Here is a 23,473-nt window from a genome sequence, read left to right on the forward strand (position 1 = left end):
ATAAGGCACTAGAAGGCATCACTATAAGCTATTATAAGCTTATATATATATATATAAAAAATATATGTATAAAATATAAGCTATAAGATTGTATTTCTAATGTGATTCCAAGTGATTGTGTTTCTAACCAGAGCATAAAGCATTGCATGTTGTTAGCATCCTCTGTTTGAAGGACCAGCTGTAGGAAAAAGCGTGCAAGTAATTAATTTGCTGCAGTAATGATCCATTTTTCTTTTTCTCCAGCTATTACCTCTTATCAGTAAGTTCTCCGGCCTTCGTAAGTCCCCCAGATGGGACTTCCATCCTCTTTTGCCCAGGCAGAGTTATCATGAAGGGGTGGCGTCTCCGAGGACTGCTCTGCCGAGAGGTGGCTCATCCTGGAGGTAAGCTCGTTTGCCACAGAAATGAAGGGTGGGAAGGAGTAGGGTGAGGTGGCAGCGTAGCTGGGGGTGTAGTGGACATCTTCAAGGGGATGCAGAGGGTAGGGCTGGGCTCCGGGGATGGCTGGGGTCCAACCTGAGCTTCGGTATGGAGAAACGCCTCCGGACTCGTGTGAGGAGAGGCAGCTGGCGCTAGCGGGCAGTGCTTGCAGAGGGTCTGAGCACACCCCGTCCGGCTGGTTGAAGCTGTCGGGTGAGGTCTGCTCCCAGGGCTCCCTCTGCACGGCAGTGGGGAGAGAAGGCAAGAAAGACCCTTAAGAATAAAAGCTTGTCCTGGTGGTGATGGCATATCCCAGAGCCTAGCTGGGAGCACTCACAAGGGTTTCTGTTGCTCTAGGGCAGTATTTGGTGTTAAAACTGTCGAAAGGAAACATCCGTGCTGCCAGTAGCGGGAAAGGCCTGGAACAGGCTCCCAGTGGGATTGAGCAGCCCTGACCCGGCAGGGCCTGGGGGTGTGAATGGGGCTGGCTCCGTGGGAGCAGCAGGGATGGGGACAGGCAACAGCGTGGAGCCAAAAACCCAAGGAGCTTAATGGAGTAGTTGCTTTGGGGAGCAGGGAAGGTTGTTAACCTAGGAGCTGGTCTCCAACAGGAAGAGGGCACAATTAGACAGAGGATGGGATCAAAGAGAAAAAAACGTTCCCCCTCAGCCCTGCCCCACTGCTGCGTGCTCTGCCGTGGCTGCCTCCTGCAACAGGCACGTCCCTCCCGCACGAGTCCCCCGGACCTAGCCCCGGCTTTAGGTTGGGTGATCTTTCATCGGGTGACTGACAGCCATAGGCTCACTCACTAGTAGGAAGTGCGCTGTGTCATTAGGGAAGGATGGCAGGAGAGGGGGCACAGAAGGGCTGAAGAAGGAGCTGGTACCAGCTGTGAGGGGAGTAGCACGGTAATCCCCGTATTGGTCGGTGAGATATGGGTCCAGAAGTGCCGGGTAGCCCTGAGTGGCAGAGGAATCGCACGAGAAAGGCTTGGACCCTAGAGGGGACAAGCAGACATCGCTGACAAACTGCTTTGTGTTGTGGAAATCCAACTCAGTTGTGAAGGATCTCCTGACGCCGCAGTAACCAGCCATGGTAGGTAAGCCTGTGGTGGTCAGAAAAAGAGGTTGGCTAAAGGGAAACTGTAACAGCAGCACCTGGGGAGCCACAGCGCTACGGGTACCTCTGCAGGTGCAAAGGAGAGCCCTTTTCCCTCTAGCATCACCCAGGGCAGGAGTCAAGCCTCTCCTGAAACAGGTGTGTCAGCCCAAGTGCTTTTAGCACCTCAGACATCCCTGATCCAGCTGACGACCTCCATCCGCAGCAAGCCAAATGTATTTTGGGAAGCTTCTAGCATGGGCCTGGGGGAGGTTGAGGTTGGTTTTGCCAGCCTTTGCTTCTTCCGTGCTCTGCTACAGCCCTTGTGGAGGAGGATGGGGTCACAGCTGCAAAACCACCTGCCATCTGTTCCAGCCTCACTCCTCTTTCCCTGCTCAAGAGCTCAAGCAACAAAACAGGTCAGCAGCTCCTGTTTCCTACTTTCTCTCTTCAGCTCCAGGGAAAACTGGAAGATGCAAAGGGAAAAGACAGGGTTCTGCATGGCGCCACTATCAAAAGAGGTGGGAACTGCTTTAATTACCTCTCTTTCCCCTCTTTGGGAATTTCATACCAGGTTACAGGGGTCTTTCTCTTATTACTGCTGCTCCTGTTTTGACTCTTTCAATTACTTTCCTCCTGGACCCCCTCTCTGAGGGGTGGCCCTGCCCCAGCGGTCCTTTGCTCGCTTCATGTCCTTTGGAGAAGCATCAGTGCCAACTGTCCCACCCGCGTGGAAGCTATTTACTGGTGGGGGAAAACCTCACCTGGCATTTGGACAAACGGTGACTGCGGTGTGCTGGTGCTGCCCTGCAAAAGATAAAGATATGTTAAAAAATGTCTTTTCAAAGCACGGCAGCTCTGTAAGATCAGAGCGTGGGAAGGTGTCAGTGTAATTCAGACACACTATTTGAGCCTCGGTGCTATCAGTGTGAAGAGCTTTATGAGATTTTAAGCCTGGGGCCTCTGAGGTATTAGCAGATAGAGGCTAAGAACAGATTTTGAAGGTCTTGTGTAGAGCGGATAACAGTAGAAGTATCAAGATAACTGGCTTCTTTTTGATAACTGGCAGGGACCCTTGACGCAGGCGTAACACTCCGCAGTGATTTCGGTGTTGGCACAAAAGAGGTCTCAATAAGATGGTGTCTGAGCTCTTGGCAGGGCTCTGCACTGCCCACGTTCTAGCTCAGCTCTCCTGCGCTGCATCTACTTGCCACAGAGCCGCTTTAGCTGGCCCATTCTAGCCGGCCAAGCAGGCTGTGTGTAGAAGGCCTATTTGGGTGCCACAGCAATACCGCTAATAATAACCTCCTCTCGGTCCCTAGGCAAGGGAGAATTAGCACCGAGTGACCCTGGTGCTCGCAGAGGTTAATTCCTTACAAAGCACCGTGGCAACGGCATCTGCAGAGCTCAGACACACAATTTCACCAAGTTCTGTTTCTGGACCACTGAACCCACGCAGCAGAAATGCAGTGCCCACAGCTGCATTTACTTCAGCCGCGCTGTCGCTCTGGCCAGCGGCGGTGCCATGCTATTTTCGGTTTGCATAGCACAAACAGGAGGTTCCTGCCATAGCAAGCAACCAAATTTAGAGGTTTAGATTTGAATTAAATTTGCCAGTGCTAGGACTTCCTTTTAATGCTGAGGGAGGTTTGCAGCTGCTCCCTGCTCCGTCATGAAAATGAGCTCTGAGCCCACACAAGTCACAGGGGCTGTGGGAGCGAGAGGAGGTGTCAGGAAGGAGCCCTTTGGCTCGCGGGTAGATGAGAGTGTTCACGTTGCAGGGTCAGGGCCGGGGCTTGCACCTGTCTCCAGCTGGGCCATTTTCAGCTGCAGACCTCGGTGAGGACCGTAGCTGGTGATACACGCTGCCCTGCAAAGCTAAAGCCTCCACATGCAAATCTGGTCTCAGCAGACACCCCTCCCTCAGCATCCAGGTCACTTTAGTAATACCTTCTCCTGGTTCGAGGGTTTTATCCCACCACCTGCTCTGCCTGCCCATGGCCATCTTATCCTTTACGCAGCTCGTGTTGCATTCGCAGAGGAGGAACCTCTTTGAAAGTAACGGTGCAGGCCTCTGCGCTAGTGTTTAGACCCCAGTCTTAACTGTCACCTGGCAGCCCTAATATTGTGTTTGAGGAAAACGTTGAGTTAGGAGGTGCAGGTAGCACAGACGCTGTCTACAGGTTGGGCTGCAGTGATGAGAGCTGGGATGCTTTGCTGGAGGGACAGGAAGGTCCCTGAGCACAGCTGCCAGCCTCTGGTATGGAGCATTTCAAATTACCAAGCTCATCTTTGATCCTGGCTGTTCAACAGCCAGTGAAACTATCTGACTGTGTCACAGGCGGCAGGTCCTCTCGCACACACCTGTGATGGATAGCCTCAGAGCTGAATTAGCTGCCAGGGCTTCACTTGCCTTAATTAAATTCCTAGAGCCTCTGCAGCATCTGCTGCTTTGGCCTCCCCCGGCACAGGCACCCAGGTACTTGCAGAGACCAACATTCCACTTGCCTCCTGGCTCCTTATCAGGCGATGAATGGCTCGGCTTAATTGAAGCCCATTAGTTCATTTCCTCCTTGCATTACTTCCTTACAGTGCTGTAGCACTGGGGTAGCTGGATCTTCTGCAACACATCGGTGTCTGTTTAGCATCACTTCAGCCCACAGCACGTTCAGTTATTGATAAGCTTGGTCTCAGCCTGCCTCGCACACGGTGGTGGGGCAGAGATCCTGGCTGGGGGTCCTCCAGAGAGCTGTGTTGCTTCGCTGCCTTCGTAACCCAGGAATGTTGTTCAGCTACAAGGCTGCCTCGGGCAGGGCACTAAATGTAAGGATCCAGGTCAAAATAATGGCCTGGCCCTGTAATGGGGGTCAGAGAGCACCATACTTTGGTTTCAGTGTATCTCCTCTCTGGGCCCAGCCTGTAGTACAGCAGCTGAAGTGACAAAAATTAACAATAAAAGCAAAGCTTAGTCTGGACGAGGCACCCCACTGGTTTGCTGCCGACGGCCAGCTTGCTGAATGATCTGTTCCTGGCCTCCACATGCTGCTGGGCGTAGTGCTCCACCCGTGTCCCCATCCGTTTTCCCCCCCTGCGAGAAGAGGTAATCCTTTTATCGTGCAGAGGGTAACTGCTGGTTCCTGCCTACGTGGTGGGTGAGCCAAAGGGGGAAAGGTCAGACCCTCCCTAAAGCCCTGGACCGAGCCCTTCTGCCCTGTGTTGTTGGGAGCTCAGAAGCCCAAATTGTGTGGGTTTCATCGCAGTACGTACATGCTGCTTTCCTATCGTTTGATGTGTGCAGGGCCTGGCTGTTCCGCTGCCTCCGTGAACAGCCCAGCAGCTCAGCTTTGATGAGCGATGACCTTTCCTTAGCAGCACAGATCTCCTCCACAGACCTCCCCTTGCACAACAAAGGCTTACTGATTTTGGAGCAAAGATCACGTTCGAACAAAAGATGCAGCTAAATTACACTGCATCATAAATATACAAAGGGGTGTTCAGTTATCTGCCATTTGCTTTGATTCTGGATTATATTATGTCAGATAAACAGAGCTGCACTTACAGCTGTTCTTTTCATGATACGTTCGAGCAAATACGGATGTTTGCCCTGCACAATAATTTTTCGTCTCTCATAGGGAATTAGCAACAGGGCTGATTTTGCATTAGAGACGCACACAACTGCTAAGCTTTGGAATACAAAGCAAAGGGCAATAAAGCAAGCAGCAAGTGTTTTACAGTTCCTTAGGGCTTTGGATTGCAACTGTTGAAATTTCCGCCTCCAGAAAGGGAGCAGGTAAGGCATGATAGTCATCAGCCAGGATCTGTTTTCTCAGTGAGTGCAAACACAGCAGTTGCTTCCTGCTGCTCCCCAAAACAGCCTTCCTAAAAGCCTGACTGGTGGGAGCATGTATTTTCCAGTGACTGCCCATGGCTCAGGGGGTCTTCTGCCTCTCTGAATTAGCTGAAGGCTGTGAAGATATCTATGGCTAGATCTTGCTTTGTTTGGTAATGCCCATGATGGTCTTCCAACTGTTTTGTTGCATAGAATTAATATCCATGAAAGCAACAGCCAGAAAAATACTCGCAAGTCCCTCTGAGGTCTTTTTGTTTCACTAGAGGCAGAAAGCCTGAAGCAAATGGTCTGGGGTGGGGTGAGGGGGAAGCATCAAAGCTCCTAATATGTGCATTCTGCTTGTAGCAACTCAGGTCTCTGTTCCCAGCATCTTTCAGCATCTTGATGGCATCTCCTCATCTGTCAGTGGCCCTATTGGTCCCAGTCAGCCTGGAAGTGAAGTGCTGCCGCTTGGTAAAGGTGCGTCTTAGAGCCCCAGGGGGGTGGCACACTGAGCCACTGGATGCTGCTTGCTGGCACCTGCAATATTGTGTCCTCTTCTGGGGACTGCATCGCTTTTCTGGCTAGTGATTGCGAAAAAACTGTGTGGTGTACTATAATTTGACTTAGGTTTTCTGTTGCTGTAGGACCACTTTAAGAATAAATCATCTTTTACAAAGTGATGCTTGGCCTCTTTCCAGACCATAACATCACAGCATCTTCCCTGGCACTCTAGTATGCCAGAGATGAGCTGGAAGGAGCACAACATTCAGGGAAGAGCATCTATTTTTGTGGCACTGAGTCGTTCAAGTGTAGCTAGTGAAAAAGGAAGTTGCCTTGGAAAGGTGTCATATGGAGGATGTGAAAGGATGAGAAATTTAGCATTACTGATTTGCTTAAAAAAAAAAAAAAAACACAACCAACTTTAATTCCTCAAAGGTTCACAGATGTAAAAAAAACAAAAAACCAAACAAACCAAGAAGCCATCTGTGATCTTTTGGGGCAAACACTAGTGTTGCAAATGTTTTTGCTATTCCCTGTCAGTATTGGTAATGCCCTGAAATCAATGTAAACTGTCTTTAAACCCAGGGATTAAATGACATGACTTTTCTGGTTTAAAAAAAAAAAGGGGGGGGGGGGGGGGGGGGGGTGGGGTGGGGAGGAGGAGTGCAGTGACTTACACTGAAGCGGGAGCCACTGCTCTGCCTGGATCGTTTTTCAGCAAGAAGATCTTTGACTGTGTGTTTCACTCGCACTCCTTGGTACACCCGTTTGCCAAAATCTGTAGGGACTGAGGGAATGAAACCAGCATTAGAGGAGTTCAGTGAAAGCATAGAGCAGCTGGAAGAGGTTGTTGTGGAAGAAGCGAATCGATCGTCTCTGTCCACCAAGTTAGGAAGGAAGCATATAAGACTGCTGTTGTTAATACAAAATCATCCCTTGGGAGCCCAACAGCGAGGGCTGCTCATTTGCAGAAAGCAAAGACTGAGGTGCCCTACCCTGTATTTCAGTACTGGGTGCCAAGTGGTTTCCCTGCAGCTCCCTTGCTGCCAGATGGTTTTGGGGGATCCTACATTTCCCCTTTGGGCCAGCAACATTTGGTTTAACCATACAGCCCCTATTGCTTTCAGCAGAGCTGCTGTGGTTTAGCCCCTCCTTGCCCTGCTGGAGTTGCTGGCTTTCAGCACGTAGCTCTGTGAGCTTTGGTCGCAGCGTAGCAAAGGTGGAAATACCCTGGACAGTTGGTGCAGCTCCTCTGAATGGTGATGTGAATCACAGTGCAGATCTGGGGAAAGGAAAAGGAGCTGAGTGCTCAGTCTGCTTTGTATCAACAGCAAATACAGACAGGTACTTGGGGACTCTGTTTTATCAAGGTTGAGGAAAGCACAAAAAGGGGTACAGTCACCCAAGAGGCTGATAGCATGCCTGGCTCTCTTTATCTTGACCTGCCTGGAATAAAGCACAACCTGTCCGTTGGGTCTGTGTGACTTTTGGTGTGAGGCATCTGTCCTCTTCCTCTGCCCAGATAAAGCTTTGTGAGATCTGCCTTGTGTACAGGCGCTTTGGCACAAGTGAGGGCACAGAGGCATGAGGTACAATACCAGGGACAGCTCTTTTATCCTGCCAGAACAGAGAGCTTGCACCTGTGGCACCAGGGAGGAGCGTCCGTGCGGGCTTTCATTGCAACCTGCCAGAGAAAAAGGTAACTTTGAAGCTAATCCCTTGGAAAACACTCAGCCGTGCTCTCCTGAGAGAACACAAACGGCCATTCTACAGCTGATGTGTTTGATCTCTGAAATTGTGATTTATCATTTTGCCCTTTTGCTTTTCAGGATGTGTCATTTGGCTCCATTTATCGCTTTCATGCATGTGGCATTGTGTCCCCAGGTGCACATACATGTGCAGAGATTAGGAAGGGAAGAGGAGAGGATCTGAACAACACAGAATCTCGGTGCTGCCTTAGGGCTACCCCAAACGTTTTCTGTTGGGCCACAGCAATTGCAATTTTGGGCAACTGCAACTTGGTTTTGGTGTTTGAGTAGCAATCGGAGAGACTTCAGCCAAGACTGGGCACAAGGCAAGCATTGCACGAGGCAGTACCCCAAAAATCTTATGATCAAAATAGAGGTGAATGCTGACTCTGCACACCAACCAGCGAGTATCTGTGGACGAGCCAGGACAGAGACAGAAATGGATATCAGTTCTTGCACCTGAGAAGAATCTGTACAGTGAGGCTCTCATTTCCATGGCTCAAGGAAGAAATCTCCCTCCCATAGTGCCTTCTTAGGACTGTTTTACTGAGAGCAGTTGGAAGCATGGGCACCCAGCGTGCACATGTAGCTGGAGCTCAAAAGCTGCGGTAGAGCCGGTGTAAGTGTCAGAAACAGCTACATTTCTGCGTTGAAAACTTCACATCTTTGCATGAGAATTCCTTTAGAGGTAACAGCGTTGCTGTTTGATAGAAAACTGAACTGTACAGCATAGTTCATTGAGCTCCAGTATGGTTTGATACCTGTGATAACTTGTGCAGCCTTTGCTAGCTGCATCCAGGCTTTGATTCAGAACAGAATTTCTGGAGAAGGACTGATGCCAAGGAGGCAGTCATGTTTAATTTTCAGAATGGGGATATTTCTAAAATAGTGTCGCTGGAAAAGCTGTGAGCAGCTTTTATTCTTTTATTCTGTAGTTTGATATTGCCAAGTCTTACAACCTCTCTTTTGTTAACTGACCTTGCTTCTCCGTGACCATTTCTAGCAAGTGTCTGATGCTCTGCACTTCTGCTGTCCTGTTTTCCTGACCTCTTTACTATGGTCTAAAGACGTAAAGAAAAACACTTCCACACCTTCTCACTTTTACACGCGGGTGCTGTGCTATTGAAGTGACTTCACTCATATACCCACAGTTAGCCCTCTGCTCAAATTCTTAAAAGTACGTGATGTAACAGCTCTGTCCTCTAACCCTGGCTTTAACTTAGCCGTCCAGCCTCACGTAACCAAACCTGTTGCTTTCAGCGAGTTATTCAGCAGGATCTGATGCTGAGCTGTTGCAACTCCACAGAACTTCGCTATTGGCAGCATCAGAGAAGGGAATGCTAATTTAGGCCTAAGTTTATATAATTTTCAAGCAAATGAAATCATATTTCACATCACTTTGGTCTAACTGCCTTTTGGAAAAATATTGCATTGTGAAGGAATATAAATTCAGTCTAGAGAAGGTGGAACATGCTAATAGATACTACTAAATTCTTGGGACATTAAAGATGCCACATGTTGATTTTAGATGATTCTTCTGACTTTTTTTTTCTTAAAATATGAGCTCAAGGATAGCACAGTATGTTCTTTCCCTAGTATTTCCAAGATGATGCATCTTTATGGTGAGAAAAGTCAAGGTGCTGGAACTCACCTGTTTCCATTGTTGTCACTGCTGACAAGTCCCAGCTCTCAGATTCTGCAGGACTTTGGAGAAGGGCCATCCGTCATGAGCTTCCCAGCGCAGAGTGAGGTCTGTGCTCATACTCCACTGGTAAAGTTCCAGCTGAGCCTGATGGAAATACGTTTTCTGCAATTTAGTGATGTCTCCATGATACCTTGTTTGGGATTTGCTTAAATGCAAATCTCTTGATGTGTGTTTCACTCCAATTTGCATGGTCAGTGTGGATCATTTCCCAAAGACTCTCTTTCCTGTCTGAGCTGACATTTCATGGATGAAAACTGCGGTTTACTGACAGAAGAATCTTGAGTTCCAGTGAAAGGCTGGTAACTCTTGCAGTGATGAGCCATCTCCTTACAGGTGAGGAACCTGGCTGGAAAAACAGGTTGGGAAAAAAAGGCTTGGGACAAGAGCATCTTCTTGTGTGTAGTGTGAGATACCCATGTGCTGTGGAAGATGCACACAGGAGACCTTACTCGGAGTAGTAGTGTCTCTCTGGGATCCCACCGGCTAGCTTGTGCATTACACAATTCACACTGGATATCTGGACGCTGTGAACCCTGTGAGGCTTTGCATGGCATCCGCTAGCATCTGTGGGAAGAGGGGTAACACTCAGCCATGGACAGCATGCTCGTGGGACTGGCAGGAGCATCCTTTAGCAAACCCGCACGCTCCTGGGGCAGGGAGCATGGTTTGGAGTTTGGCTCTCTGTTATCAAGCAAGAGGTCCTCTTTCTGAAGGTCTAAGGTTGGTCTCCAGTTGAGCAGCCAGGAGGGGAAGCAGCAGCCAGGAAAGGAACTGTTCTTACGCTGCTGCTGGAGTCCGATTCAAGGGACCCCGGGCCAGGTTAGCTATAGTCATTCCTCTCTTCCCAGCCTCCAAATGGTAGCAAGTCTGTTTCTGCAACATCTGAACCAAGAAGCAGCATAAAGCCTTTAAACTCTTCTTTAAGCACCGTCGCTCGTATCGTAGTTCTGAAACATATCCACGCTTGCTGGAAGAGTGCCATTTCCCCCGCAAGGTGGCTAGCACAACCCATCAATATGGTGAGGACAGGCTGTGATGAGGCAGACACTCTCGAGAGCTTTTTGGTACAAGTAGGGTGGGCTGGTGCACAGCATTGCTGTGCTCGTCTTACATGAGCAGGACAAGACTGGCGCCAATATGTTCCTCATAATTAAATATTTCTCCTCTTGTGGAGTCTGCTGCCAGCTTGCGGGTCTATTAGGTAAGCTCTGTCCCTCTCTGTAATTCCACGTCCTTTCCCCAGCGTTGGCCCAGAGGTTAATTTGGCCTGTCATATGAACTGCCTTCCTGGGGAAGGCTATAGTTTTTTAAGTGTAATTATTCTTTTCCTTCAGAAGAAAAATAAAATACAGAGAGCAGCAGCTGGCAAAGCCTGCATCTGCTCAGGCCATTAAGGCAAGTGGGGAATGGAGAGCTGAAATAGCATCCTTTGTAATTCCTGATTTAAAGAATCAGTCACCAATTTTCAAGAGTGGAGGTTATCTTTATTCAGCAGCGCTGGGTGCATGGGGGGATTGCTCCACCAAAGTCATGCACACCTGAAGTGACGAATTATCTCACTTCATACAATAAAACAATGAATACTCAATTAACGCCTATACATATTCACTACTTAAACCCACCTACTCTCACTTCGTATGTTAATTAGCTTATCAGTCCTTCGCTTGTGCAAATTCTTCCAAGAATTGTGGGCAGGGGTCTCTGGGACATGGGCAGTGGTCTTTGGGAGGAAGGCCGTAGGTCTTCCTCATGGTGTACTTTTCACCCTTTGCCTGGAATGTGGTGGTCTTGTAAGTTTGCAGTGTTCTTATTGGTCTGAGCTAATTTATGTCCTTGTCGACCATCTGTTTCTTATTCTTGTTTCTTTTAGTCGCTCCCTCTAGATAACTTATAAACAGGCCCCTTGTTAAAGTTAGAGAAACAAGACTCCTTCTTTCATAAACTATATGGTTACATGACCTAATTACTATACCTACATTCTCTGAGTAAATATATTTACACTTAACTTATTGTCCCTATTCCATACAATTTCTTCATATCATTAGGACCAGGTGTCTTTTTAAAGATAATTAGTACATTCTTTACGTCACCGATTCAAGAATTTAGTGCATCCTCAAAGTCAGTAATGAGGGTCTCTGAATGTTTGTCAACTCTTGGACAAACGAAAGCGTGGGCACTTTGTTCTTTATATAAATTGTGCATAGTTCATTACTAATTCCTAGTATTCTTAATTTCCAGAATGACTTGGGTGTTCTGCCAGCTCAGACACAAAGCTCGGGACCAAGAGGACATGACACAATCAAGCTCATGGAAGACTCAAGCTCCCATATATACAGTCTTTCACCATGTATATACTTTCTCTTGTGTGAAACAAGTCTTATTGTGTCCTGGCCGTTCCTGGACACCCCGTCCTGGTAGCCGCAGGTGCCTTGGGTTCAGCAGACAGGTGATGGAATGGGCAGGGAGTGCCAGGCAGGTTGGGAGAGCCTGGGCAGGTGTCAAGTCCCACCAACAGGTTTTGCTTGCCACCTGCCTCCTGGCAGGCTTCCCGGATAGCTCTGTCTTCCGTGCTGGATATTTATACACTTTGGTTAGAATAGACGAGCTGAATCCCGGCCCCATCCAAGCCAATAGCTTTCTAGCTGGTCCAGGGGTTTTCTGTACTGATCAGAAAATAATGATGTTGAAAACAACAGATCCTGCAGAATACAGAGATAAACTAAACACTCAGCCAGCCTTCCTTTAGGTGAGAGATAAATCTTATACTATGTTTTCATTTGAAAAAGCATCAGACCCCGATTTTCTCTGTAATTTAGTGAATTTGGTCATGTGCTTTCCATTCCCATCAGAGAGGAGAGCCGGTGTGTGTGGCAGGAGCTGCAGATTGTGTGCTGGCACATTCAACCCACATTTTGTGGCACATTTAGTACAATCTCTTTGGTTTTAGCATGGCATTTACCTGTGCCAAAGCAAAATTCCTGAGGACCGTGTCTCTCCTGTGTTACAGAAGCCTGGAAAAGCAGATGTAATGCTCAATGCGTATTTGTTTTATTCAGATTTTCCTTTCAACCTGCCTTCTCCTGCCTGAGCAAGGGGCCTACATGGCGCCGAGCAGCGGCTGCAGCCGGCAGCGGACCCTCACCTTCGGCCGGGGAACACGTTCTGGAGGCACCGGAGAGAACTGCTGCGGCCTGTGCCGGCCTTCACGCTCCGCTGCCGCCAGGTGTGGCCCCTCCGCCACCAGGGTGGTCCCGGCTCCCGGGAGAGGGGCTCCGCCGTCCCAAAGGCGCCCCAGTCCCGCCGGCGCCTCAGCCCCGAGCGCCCAGGAACCCTGGTGAGGCGGCGCCGCTTCCCGCCGGGCCCGCTCGACCGCTGCACGCCCGCGGCCGGGTCCTGCGCGGCGATTGGTCGGCGGCTCGGCGGGGCCGGCTGCTATTGGGCGGGCGGGCGCGGTCCGTTGGGTTGCGGCGCCCCCCCGGCGGGGCAGGCGCGGGCGCGGGCGCGGGGCGGGTGAGCGAGCGAGGCGGGGTTGCGCGGCTCCCCCTGCCCCGCCACCGGGCCCCGGGGCTCAGCCCCGGCCCCGCCGGGCCCTGCCCGACAGCGCCCGGGCCCGCCTCGGCCGGTGGGTGGCCGCCACGGTGAGAGGGCCCCTCGGCGTCTGTGCCCTGCCCGTCAGGGCCGGCGGGCCCGGCCATGCCGCCCGCCAAGGCCGGTGGCAAGGGGGCCTTGGTGCTGCAGTGCGAGTGGGAGGCGTGCACCTACGTGGCCTCGAAGATGGAGGAGTTTTGCGAGCACGTAGCCCAGCACCTGCAGCAGCACCTTCCCGGGGAGCAGCGGGACGAGGTGGACCCTCTCGGTAAGGAGCCCGGGCCCGGAGCCCTCCTTTTTCCCCCAGGTGGGTCGTTGTGAGAGAATCGGCCTCCTCCTGAGGAGCGCTGCCGGGCGCAGGAGCGGAACCTTGGGGCAAAAAATCCGTGGTGTTTCTCGCTCTCTGCGGGAACCTGAGCTTTACTCGGAGAGTTTCCATCAGACCTTTACGGCCTGTGTATTTCCTGTTTGTGTTGCAGAGGAATACACGTGTTTGTGGCAGGAATGCGGTTTCTGTTCCCCGGAGAGCTCAGCTGACCTCATTCGCCACGTCTATTTCCACTGCTACCACACCAAGCTGAAGCAGTGGGGGCTGCGGGCCCTGCAGAGCCAGTCAGACGTGAGCCATTGCCAGCTGGACTTCCAGAGCCGCAATATCATCCCTGAGATCCAGGAGAATTTTCTGTGCCTGTGGGAGTACTGTGAGGTGAGAGCAGGGGACCCGGGTTCACTCTACTACATGTTACCTGTGATGGGGCAGCCAAGGGAAGGAGAGCTGCTCCCGTCCTGCAGCTCACCTGCATGCCTGCCTGCCAGCTCTGTTCGTACCTGGGTGAAAGCATCCGTTGTGTTCTGGCTGAGCCAGCTCATGCTGATCTCTTCACCCCATTTTGTCTGTCCTTGCTCCTCAACAGAGATCATTTGATAATCCCGAGTGGTTCTATCGGCACGTGGAGGATCACAGCTTCTGTTCGGAGTACAAGGCAGCAGGGAAGGAGAACCATGTGGTCCTCTGTGGCTGGAAAGGTTAGTGAGTGCATGCAAGGTCTCTCTAGACAGCTGTGCACAGGGCTGGATTGCAAATGTTGTACAGGAGAGCTCTGCGCTCCTTGGCAGAGTTTCAGAGAGAGCATCTTGAACTTAAAATATATGTGTGCATGGTCCTAACAGTGAAATGTTCCTGTAGAGTTTCCTTCAGGGGATCCAGTTGAGTGCTTCATATTGAACTTTTCATTTATATTTAATTAGTACCTAGAAGAAAAGGTTCCAGTTTATTTCTTTCAGTAATTTCTCTCTCTTGTGTTTGTGCAATTGTCTTAGCCACTTACAGGGGCGGGGTGGCCCACAACAGCTGTAGACTAGTGATCTCATCCTGCTGTGACCCTGCTCTGGGGGCTTTTTGGAGGAGGGAGTTGATCGTTGCTAGTCAAAGCAAAAGCGAGAATCCTGCTGTTCAGCCAGATTGTGGATCACGGCCCATGTGTGGAGGATGTTAATGGCATTCTGTTGTTTGTTTAGACTGTGATTGCACCTTCAAGGGGCGCTGCAAACTGCGGGAACACTTGCGCAGCCACACACAGGAGAAGGTGGTGGCCTGTCCTACCTGCGGGGGGATGTTCGCCAACAACACCAAGTTTTTTGACCACATTCGACGTCAGACTGCACTGGACCGTGAGCTCCTGCGGGCAGGGGAGGAGTGGGTTGTGAGCAGTCCTCTGGTTGGGCCGTTGCCTGTTCTTTACGAGCAAAGGGCACAGGCGTGCTTGGAAACAGCCTGGCTTCTCTGATGGCTGGGAACTCAGACGCTGATGAATCTCTGGGAAGTGTCGTCTTGCAGACGCGGGAGGGTTGGAGGCTGACAAGGCCGCACATGGCTCACAGTGCTGCAGCCAGAGGTGTTTGTCCTGTAGGGACAGCTGGGCACTTGCAGCACCACTGGGATTTGCTTGCTGAGTTCCCTTATGCTGTGCTGGTGATGTGTGCGTGTGATGGTTGCTCCCCAGTTTGTGCACTGGCAGCACAGGGAGGCAGATCAGTCTTTGCAAGCAGTTCTTTGTTTGGCTTTGTAGTCAGTGTCTGCTCTCTCTGCCTGGAGAGAAGAGTTCCCAGCTCCACCGTAACTACCTCTTTTTCTCGCTTGCTGTTCTTTGTGCTGTTCTCTCTGCTTTGATCTCTTTTCTCACCACCACCACCGCCACTGCCCCTTTCTTCCTGGTCCCGATGCTGCAGAGCAGAGGTTTCAGTGTTCTCTCTGCTCCAAGAGGTTTGCCACAGAGAGGCTGCTCCGTGACCACATGAGGAACCATGGTTAGTAAAGGCATCTTCTCCCAACTGAGATGCTGAGGAGTGTGTGCTCCCCCTTGCTTTGTGATAATGTTTTCCACCCATTCTTTCACACAGTGAACTATTACAAGTGCCCTCTGTGTGACATGACCTGCCCGCTGCCCTCTTCTCTGCGCAATCACATTCGTTTTCGGCACAGTGAGGAGCGGCCGTTCAAGTGTGACTACTGTGACTACAGGTGAGGACTGGGGCTTTCCGTCTTCCCAGACTGGTGACAGAGAGGCACCTGGAGGCGTGTGTGTGTGCACGGTATTCAGCTTTGCTCCCTTATAATTTCCTTTTAGCTGCAAGAATCTCATTGACCTGAGGAAACATCTGGACACGCACAGCAAGGAGCCAGCCTATCACTGCGAGCTTGAGTCTTGCAGCTTCACTGCACGTTCCCTCTGCTCCATCAAACTGCACTACCGGAAAGTCCATGAGGTGGGAAGGGAGCAGAGGGATGTTCTGGCGTGTACTCGCTCCCAGCGAGGCTGAGAACCACTAAGTACAGTATGCTGTACAGAAGCATGTGGGAAAAAAGCTAAAGGCACGTGAAGTGGCCTAGGCTGAGCAGGGCTGTAGGAACGTGAGGTCAGGTTGCATTCCTCTCTTACTGCTGCAATGATACCTCATGTCAGTCCTCTCAGAGAACCTGGTTCCTCCTTCCATGCAGATGTGTGGGTACCAGGCCCTCTCATCAGGGAATGGGGTGTTCACATCCCTCTCTCTGCCTTCAGGGTGACTCAGAGCCCCGGTACAAGTGCCATGTCTGTGACAAGTGCTTCACACGTGGAAGCAACCTCACTGTCCACCTCAAGAAGAAACACCAGTTCAGATGGCCCTCGGGGCATCCTCGCTTCAGGTACTGCCCGTCCTTACCTCTTCCCAACCTCCTCTGTAGTGCAAGAGACAGTCTGTGCTCCAGACCCATTTCCCAGTGGCTGGGAGGCACTGAGCAGCAAGCGTTCGGTGGGGTCTGGCACAGCGACAGGGCGGTGCTGGGTGACAGTTCCAGCAGTGGATCAGAGGTTAGAGGCCAAGACAGCAGTGGTGCCACCGCAGCTGCATCTGGCGGGACACTTCTGAGCTTGGCAGGGGCCAGGTGCAGGTGTCCCACTCTAGAGCAGATCGACCTCTTGACACACGCCTCTGCTGCATTTTCCCTAAGAAACTCCAAAGGGTTTCCCCAGCCTAAAAGCTGGGGGACTTCAAACACTCAGTGAAGCAGAGTGGTAGAAGGAGATGGGCTTGGGAAACGACAGGGGCCTGGCAGAGAGCTCAGGAGCTGCCCCGTGGATGTGCTTTTAGGGGTAGGGGCTGAAGAGTTTTTATCTTACTTGCCCAGTATTGTCAGTGTAGCACCGGGCATTGGAACCTAGAATATAGGGCTCCTTCCTTGGCTGCTGCTTCAGACCTGTCTCTTGGGAGGGGGCTGCAGTGTGACTGGCTCCATCACCCCCGCCTGTCTCTGCTCAGGTACAAGGAACATGAGGATGGCTACATGAGGCTGCAGCTGGTACGTTACGAGAGCGTGGAGCTGACAGAGCAGCTACTGGAGGACCGGGAGAAGCGGGGGGAGGCACTGGATGGCTCAGCTGAGTGTGTGGTGCTGTCTGAGGGTGAGGGCAACCTGCAGGGCATTATTCTGGAGGCCCCAGCAGAGGCTCCCGTGGTGGAGAACAGTATCACTGAGCTGCCAGTGGCCCCACTGCGTCCAGCCCCTTGTTCTCCTGACAACCCTGAGCCAGCACGGCCGAGTGCCTTCCCAGGAGCAGCGCTGTCATCGGAGCAACAGCCAGGCACCCTGGCCAACCCCATCATCCGTGTGGTGAACCGGACCAACGAGCACGGGGAGAGTGAGACTGTGTATTATGTCATGGCCGGCACATCCTCAGAGGAGCAGGTGGCAGCACCTGGTGGGCTGGCTGTGGAGCTGGAGGAGAACGTCATGGACCGTCTGCAGAAGACGGCTGAGGAGCTGGGCATCCAGATCGTGTGAGGTGCTCACGTGCCTCTCTGCATGAGGAAAACTTGGGCCTCCGTGGGATGGGCTGGTGGGGGCAGTTGGGGAGCGCTTGGGGGAGAGGGCTGTGCTTGTCTTCACCTACCTGCAGCTGGCTTAGCTGCCCCAGCCTCGCTGGCTGCTGGCTCGGGTCAGCACGGGGAGAGGGGAAGGGCAGCTTGCTTTCAGTTGTGGGTCAAGTGATCTGAGCTGGAGGAGCTGTCTCGCTCCTCCTTTTAGGGATTAGGGACTAGCAAGCCTCTCCCAGCCATCCAGGAGGTCTGGCCTTAGCTTGACACCAGCCTCCCCATCCTGGTCACTCACGGGTGACGTGGTCCCTGCTGCTGTGCAGCTAAGTCGTCAGCCCTGGCTGAGCCTCGGTCCTCAGCTAGGATCTCCCAGGCAGGATGGTGTGCTGAGCAGGCACTGCGGCTAAAGCCTCTTCCCTGGGAGGCTCTGTGACCCTTTGCAGGCCTGTTATCCCCCAGCCGTACTTTGTTCTCCAAGGGGCGGCGTGTTCTCCTTCCGCCCTCGCCAGCACTTCCCTGCACATCATCTTTCCGAGGTCATTCAGCCGGTGCTGGTGGTGGTGGTTGTGCCACTGATGCCATTACACTGCACCGGTGGCTGCAGGGAGAGGGCTGCAGGTGCTGTCCCTTGCAGGCTACTGCTGCCCCATGGCACTGGGGGCTTGGGAGCTTCTTGCTGCTTTTGTCCTTTCCTGGGTTTCCTCCCCACATTGGGGTTTGGGCTGCTGGCTGGGCAAAGTGTACTTTGGCAAGACAAATAAAAGTCAGGCTGCCAGGCCACCCGGTGTCTGGTGTCTGCTTCGGCCCCATCCCTGCCAGCTGTGGCACATTGTGAGGAGAGGACGGGACTGAGTTGCCTTGAGCCTGCGGTGTGGGAGGTGGGCACTGGATAGCTGCCGGGATCTCTTGGCATGTCCCGAGTGCTGCCGTTTGGTGCAGCTGGCGACTGATTTGGAGAGCGCGGTGTTCCGCACCCCCAGAGGTGGCACTGGGAGGCCAGGTTTAGTTCTGGCACTCTTGTTCCCTGCTGTCCTGATGGGAGTTTGATTTTTTTTTTTTGCTGCCTCCTGCGGGGCGTGAATGTCAGCTGCCCTGCAATGTCATTTTTTGAATCTAGAGGAGCCTGGGCTTGTGAGCAGAGCCAGCTTGCCCTTTGTTGAGTTATTTGGAGGAGGACGGGTGTGAAGCTGGTGTCCCTGGGGTGACACTGTGTGCTCACTGCCCTGGGTGTGGAGGTGATGTGCCCCAGCGGAGGCAGGGGGCTGCCTTGCTGATCTCCTGGGCGGGACGCTGACCTTTTTCCGCCCCTCGCTTTCTTTCTCAAGCAGTTCAGCAAAAGATGTTGGAATTCCAGGTTAGTGGAGGAAATCACGTTATACTAAACCCTCGGCCATCTGCTGGCTTTCTAATTGCAAACTGTGGGTGTGATTGGTGGCCGTGCCCTCGGGACGAGGTGATGAGAGCAGCCCCTTAGGGGCTGGGTAAGGAGCAGGGATGAAGTGGGCAGAGCTGCCTGCAGCAGGTTTTGGGAAGGTTTCCTGGGGGCTGGATCCGTGTGTGAAGGGCAGCGCACACTCCTGCGCCCCGGTACTGCAGTCTCCGAGGGATGTGCACGCAGTGGCCTCCCATGGGCCAGTGAAACGCAGCTGGGGCTACTTGGTGGGCACCTTGTGCTTGGGGTGAGGCAGGGTAGGAGGCAGCGGGCTCTGCAGGGGGGTGCTGCTCGCCCTGGGGAGGGTGTCCCTGGGCTGCCAGCATGCGATGCCTCCCCTGCCGCTGCCTGGCCATTGCTCCTTGCTGCTTGGCAGAGCTGGGCCAAGGAGACCTTCGAGAGAAGGGCCTCCTGCCAGCTTTGCATCCACGGCGCTCCCGGCTTGGCCCTCTTTCCAACACGCGGGCCTCGTGGCGCTGCTGCCAAAGCCACCGCTGTGCCTGCGTCTTTGGGCTCCGGCGCGACGTGAGTGCTCAGGTGTCGGGAGCGGAGTGAGGCTGCGGTGGCTGGCAGGAGTTGTCCCTTTAAACACCGGCTCCAAGGAGGGTAATCTGCCGGATTAGGCTCTGGGAAGAGGATTGGCATTAAAGGGAACGTCTCCTCCCTTCCCCCATGTCCTGCAGCGTCCCCTGTCATGTGTGTATGGAAACCGAGTTCACTTTATCCTGGGCAAGCGGAGAGGGGGCTTCTGATCTGAGGGGCAAGGGGAGGAGGGCAGAGCGTGTGCCATGGGACTGGGCCTCCTCTTCCTCACCGTGCTGGTCATGCTGGTCTTCTGCGAGGACCCGGAAGGTAACAGGGCGCTTGGGGGAAGAGGGGGGTTTACAGGGTGCCCCAGAGCTGCTGGCACCTGGCTGGACCAGTCTTCCCCAGCAGGGAGCAAGGCCTTTGTCACATCCCCGTGCCGAGGCTTGGTTCGGGGGAAGCAGGGGCTGGGGGCTGCTGGGGGATGCACTCCTCGCCGCAGCCAGGGTTGGGGGTGCGCTGAGGCGAGCCTTTGCTGGGCTTGTACCACCTGCCTGCAGGTCGCTGAGGAGCTGATGGGAAGGGTGGTCCTCAGCCCCCCGCCCAGCCCTGCTCTGCCTTGCTCCCTGTGGCACCAGGAGACCTGGATACTTACTGGTCTGGCACAGCGCCCATCTGCTTGGGGGGCTGCAAGGGGAAGCACAAGGAGCTGAAGAGGAGCCAGTGTGGGAATGGCAGCTGCTGCTGGCTGGGCTACAAGTCCTTCTGCAGAGGTACAGCCGGAGCGGGGAGACTGGGGGGTGGGAGGGGTGGAGGGGGCTGCAGGGCTTGGTGCAGCCAGCCTGGGGAGGGCAGGTTTTGTGCCACACACACGTGCGTGGAGTCTCTCCAGCATCACAGTCCTTGGAACGCAACCCGGGGCACCCACAGATCCTGCCCAGCCCCCTGGTCCTCACCCAGGACCCACAACCTCGAGTGGGTGCGTCCCCTCGGGCTGCCGCTCTGCCGAGCAGGCTGCACAGGGTGCTCTGCCCCCGCACTGCCCATGGGAACCTCCCTGTCCCCAGTGAACTGCGGGCGACCCGAAGCGGACTTCAACTCGGTGGTGTACGGCAACGACTGGTGGGTCGGCTCAGTGGTGCGGTACCGCTGCCGGCCCGGGTTCCTGCTGCTGGGGGACCCAGCCAGCGCCTGCCAGTCCGACGGCCGCTGGACCCCCAAGCCCACCTGCCTCCGTGAGTACTGCTGGGGGGCCCTGCTGAGCCCGAGGGGGGACCTGCCCGCATGGGGAGGGGCGGCAGGGCGGCTCCGATCCCTCTTTGCCCCTAGCCCGTTGTGGGAGGGCTGGTGGGCACACTGTGGCATGCTCTTGCAGGGATCTGCCTGCGAGGTCGGATTGAGATCAACGAGCGGGACATTACCGGGACGTGCTCTTCATCTTGCAGCACCCAGGCCCACCTGGGAGCCTTCCTCAACCGTGGCTGCATCAAGATCTCGGCCTGTGTCACCAAGCACTCGGGCTGGGCACGCTGGTTCCTGCGCTGCAACATCTGCGAGTGCGACTGCCACGTCCCATGCGGTGAGTCCCAGTAGCGGCTGCCCACCTCCGGTAAGAGCTCGTCTCGCTGTTTTGCGGGGAAGGGTTGGGGCTGAGAACTGGGAGCTGCCAAACAGCTCAAAATCTTGGCTCTTGCTTCTCCTTACAGCTTCCTCCGGGTAGAGCTGGGCCATCCGGGGCAGTGGCCACTGGCCCCACGCCGAGGGAGGCTTCCACCCTGGATGTCTGCTTCCCTTCGCCACGTGTCTCCATCGCTGCCCTCCTTCCATAAGCTCTGTCTGTCCCAAGGCTGCCGTCTGAGAGGAGATGAGATGTTTGGACAAACTCCCTTGCAGGGCTGCCTTCCTGCCCGGCCCCGTGCCGTGGCTCCCCAGCAGCGGGGGATGATGCTCTGGGAGCAGCAGGCGCTGGGGAGCTGCGTGGGTTTCCTGCAGCTGGGCTTGGGGGTGTTGGTGTTTCGGCCTCCGTTTGTCCGGCTGCTTCCTAGAGGAGGCTTGTGTCCCCTTTTGGGGGGAGGGGGGTAGCGTGCGTGCCCGTGCCTGTTGCAGACGTGTCTGTCCCATCTGTGCTGCAGGGTGTGATTTCTCCCTGCCAGGTATTTCCCGCGTGGGCCAGGCTCTGGGCTGAGAGGTGGATCTGCCCTTTGTGCCTGCTGCAGGCACTGGGCACAGCTGGAGCGTGGGGTCTGCCCGCTGTCCCGACACCATGGGCAGGGGTCTCAGGGCAGAGCAGCCTGGCCAGGGCTGCATCACCCCTTGCTGAGGAATCAAGTGTTACAGTGGGACAAACTGCCCTACAGCCTCGCCGGGAGCTCTGGGGCCAGAGCAGCCAGCGTGGGGGGGAAGGTCGGGGCTCGCAGGTGCAAAGTCTCTCCCATGGCCTGGTCCACACGCTGGCTGCAAGGGATGCTCCTGCCAGGGATCTGCAGTCATTGAGCCCCTTTCCCCAGGGACTTACTTCTGGGGGACACAAAGAGGCATGGCAGCTGATGCTCTGCAGCCAAGATGGGTAAGGAGGTACAATGGGGGTGTCCTGAGCACAGCAGGGCCCTTTTTGGTCCTGTAGCTGGAGAAAAAGACCTGGAGTGTGGCCTCCCAGTGACTCCTTCCAGGCACTGAAGAAGGGAGCTGAGGCTGTGGCCCCTCACTGCCTACCGGGGGGGTTGTTAGCCTGTGCGTGGCTGCTATTAACGTGGCCCTTAGCAGGAGCAGCTGCCTCGGGCACATCTGTAACCCTGTGCTGTGCCACCTCTCTTCTCAGGGGTGGGTTTCTGACCAGGCTTCCCTCCCTAAACTCTTTGTTGTCCCCACTAGCCCTTCACTTCTCACTGCGGCAATGCTCAGTGGGTTGCATTGGTGCTGATGCTGGTACCCAGCCTTGTGCCCCCTGGGGACCGCCCTGGCTCCCTCTGGAGCAGCACTGGAAAAGCCAGAATTTTTATTCTCCCAGGGAAGGAGAGGAAGGTGGTCTGGAGCAAGTGTGATGGGGCTGCCAGTGGAGCTGAAGGACCAGCAGCACCACCGTGGATAATTAAAATGTTTACAGGAAATCATCCAGGTTTTCCTGTCGTGCAAAGAAATTTTGCTGCTTGCTCTGTCCCTGGAGCCCTGGACATACATGACGGAGCCAGGACAGGCTCCCTCTGCCACTGCTACCATGTCAGCCACCATGGGGCACATGGCTATGGTCAAGGCCACTGTAGGAAGGCCCTAGCTGGGAACCAGATGGATGCTGAATGTGCCCATGGCACTGGCCACAAAGCCCTTCTGGGCACTGGCCTCCCATCCCTGCTGCCTTCCACCTTGGAACACTCCCCCAGCAGGATGCTGCAGCAGCACCTGCCAGCTGCTGTACGGCCACCAGCTGAGTCTCGGGGGCTCCTGACTCAGCCTCAAGCAGCTGAGGAGGAGCTGTAGCACCCAGGGGGCTACCCAGGCCCTGCTGGTGCCCACCTGTAGGGCAGCACAGCTGTTCTGTGCTGCGCAGAGTGGGCCTGGGCTGATGGCGAGTGCCCTGGGCGTGGGAGGCAGGATGCTGAGTGCAGAGCAGACTGGATGGGTCCAGCGTGCCTTTTGTCCCATGAGGAGATGATTTAAGACCTCTCTGCGTGGAGCTCGGCTCCACGGCCACCTCCTCGTGCCCTCCGCTTGCCCAGCCTCGGGGCTGCCCTGCCCCACAGTCTCTCTTCTGGCTGGATTTGGCTCTGCCAAGGCGCCAGATCTCTGCCCCAAGCTCTGTCCCAGCCCAAGGCTGGCTGTGGGAGGGGAAAGCTTTCCTTGGCTCAACAGATGGGTTTTTAATTAATACTCTTGTTAGTGCCACTCATTTCCATATGTCTTTCGCGTTTAAGTGCCGTGGTGGGTGAGAGGTGTGAGTAACATCGAGGCTGGAGCCAGGCATGGTGCTGCGGGGGGTGGAAGTGTGTGGGGGGGGCGAGTCCCACATGATGAGCTGCAGAGGGGACCGTGTGCTGGGGTAAAGCCGGGGGGGGGGGGGGCGGGGGGGCACCCTCCTATCAAGGCCCTTTGCAGCTGGCTGTAACCCCCCAGCCCTGGCTCCCATTGTCTGCTGTGGGGGTCCCAGGCAGTGCTCTGCTGCAGCCCCCGCTTGTGCTCCCATGGGGGTGACCTGTCCCAGGTCAGCGCAGGGCTGAGGGGGGGACAGGAGCGGATTTAGGGGGTGCTGGGCTGTGGCGGGGGTTGGGCTGACA

General features: G+C 54.3%; 3 protein-coding genes across 5 annotated transcripts; 2 read left to right on the forward strand and 1 right to left on the reverse strand.

The window, feature by feature from the left end:
• Nucleotides 1-256: 256 nt before the first annotated feature.
• C16H11orf53 (chromosome 16 C11orf53 homolog) lies at nt 257-7,674 on the reverse strand. The gene is made up of 4 exons (XM_040616339.1): nt 6,529-7,674; nt 2,283-2,325; nt 1,230-1,525; nt 257-658 (listed from the first exon to the last, which is right to left on the reverse strand). Exons 1-4 carry the CDS (start codon nt 6,679-6,681, stop codon nt 257-259), a joined length of 894 nt encoding a protein of 297 aa, XP_040472273.1. The 5' UTR covers nt 6,682-7,674.
• A 5,137-nt stretch (nt 7,675-12,811) lies between these two features.
• LOC121098333 (histone H4 transcription factor) lies at nt 12,812-18,028 on the forward strand. The gene is made up of 9 exons (XM_040616208.1): nt 12,812-13,160; nt 13,372-13,598; nt 13,807-13,918; nt 14,411-14,563; nt 15,122-15,199; nt 15,293-15,413; nt 15,520-15,658; nt 15,955-16,079; nt 16,694-18,028. Exons 1-9 carry the CDS (start codon nt 12,998-13,000, stop codon nt 17,214-17,216), a joined length of 1,641 nt encoding a protein of 546 aa, XP_040472142.1. The 5' UTR covers nt 12,812-12,997; the 3' UTR covers nt 17,217-18,028.
• A 1,240-nt stretch (nt 18,029-19,268) lies between these two features.
• Nucleotides 19,269-23,452, forward strand: LOC121098320 (complement receptor type 1-like). 3 transcript variants are annotated; one of them, XM_040616175.1, is made up of 5 exons: nt 19,269-19,532; nt 19,874-19,978; nt 20,273-20,440; nt 20,581-20,814; nt 20,912-23,452. In XM_040616175.1, exons 1-4 carry the CDS (start codon nt 19,469-19,471, stop codon nt 20,796-20,798), a joined length of 555 nt encoding a protein of 184 aa, XP_040472109.1. In that variant the 5' UTR covers nt 19,269-19,468; the 3' UTR covers nt 20,799-20,814; nt 20,912-23,452. The 3 variants fall into 3 exon arrangements, with proteins under 3 accessions (XP_040472109.1, XP_040472108.1, XP_040472107.1); XM_040616174.1 differs by having other exon boundaries at nt 19,281-19,532; nt 19,844-19,978; nt 20,581-20,784; nt 20,912-23,451; XM_040616173.1 differs by having other exon boundaries at nt 19,288-19,532; nt 19,844-19,978; nt 20,912-23,450.
• Nucleotides 23,453-23,473: the final 21 nt, after the last annotated feature.

The sequence above is a fragment of the Falco naumanni genome, chromosome 16 (assembly GCF_017639655.2).
Source record: "Falco naumanni isolate bFalNau1 chromosome 16, bFalNau1.pat, whole genome shotgun sequence".
NCBI lineage: Eukaryota > Metazoa > Chordata > Aves > Falconiformes > Falconidae > Falco > Falco naumanni.

Coding starts and splice junctions, on each gene's coding strand:
- C16H11orf53 (XM_040616339.1), bottom strand. CDS start 6,681: ATGCTTTCACTGAACTCCTCTAATGCTGGTTTCATTCCCTCAGTCCCT. Junction 2,326..6,528: donor GCAGTGGCTCCCGCTTCAGT/GTAAGTCACTGC, acceptor TATCTTTTGCAG/GGCAGCACCAGCACACCGCA. Junction 1,526..2,282: donor ACCGTTTGTCCAAATGCCAG/GTGAGGTTTTCC, acceptor TGACCACCACAG/GCTTACCTACCATGGCTGGT.
- LOC121098333 (XM_040616208.1), top strand. CDS start 12,998: ATGCCGCCCGCCAAGGCCGGTGGCAAGGGGGCCTTGGTGCTGCAGTGC. Junction 13,161..13,371: donor GGACGAGGTGGACCCTCTCG/GTAAGGAGCCCG, acceptor TTTGTGTTGCAG/AGGAATACACGTGTTTGTGG. Junction 13,599..13,806: donor GCCTGTGGGAGTACTGTGAG/GTGAGAGCAGGG, acceptor GCTCCTCAACAG/AGATCATTTGATAATCCCGA.
- LOC121098320 (XM_040616174.1), top strand. CDS start 19,469: ATGGGACTGGGCCTCCTCTTCCTCACCGTGCTGGTCATGCTGGTCTTC. Junction 19,533..19,843: donor CTTCTGCGAGGACCCGGAAG/GTAACAGGGCGC, acceptor CTGTGGCACCAG/GAGACCTGGATACTTACTGG. Junction 19,979..20,272: donor CTACAAGTCCTTCTGCAGAG/GTACAGCCGGAG, acceptor CCCTGTCCCCAG/TGAACTGCGGGCGACCCGAA.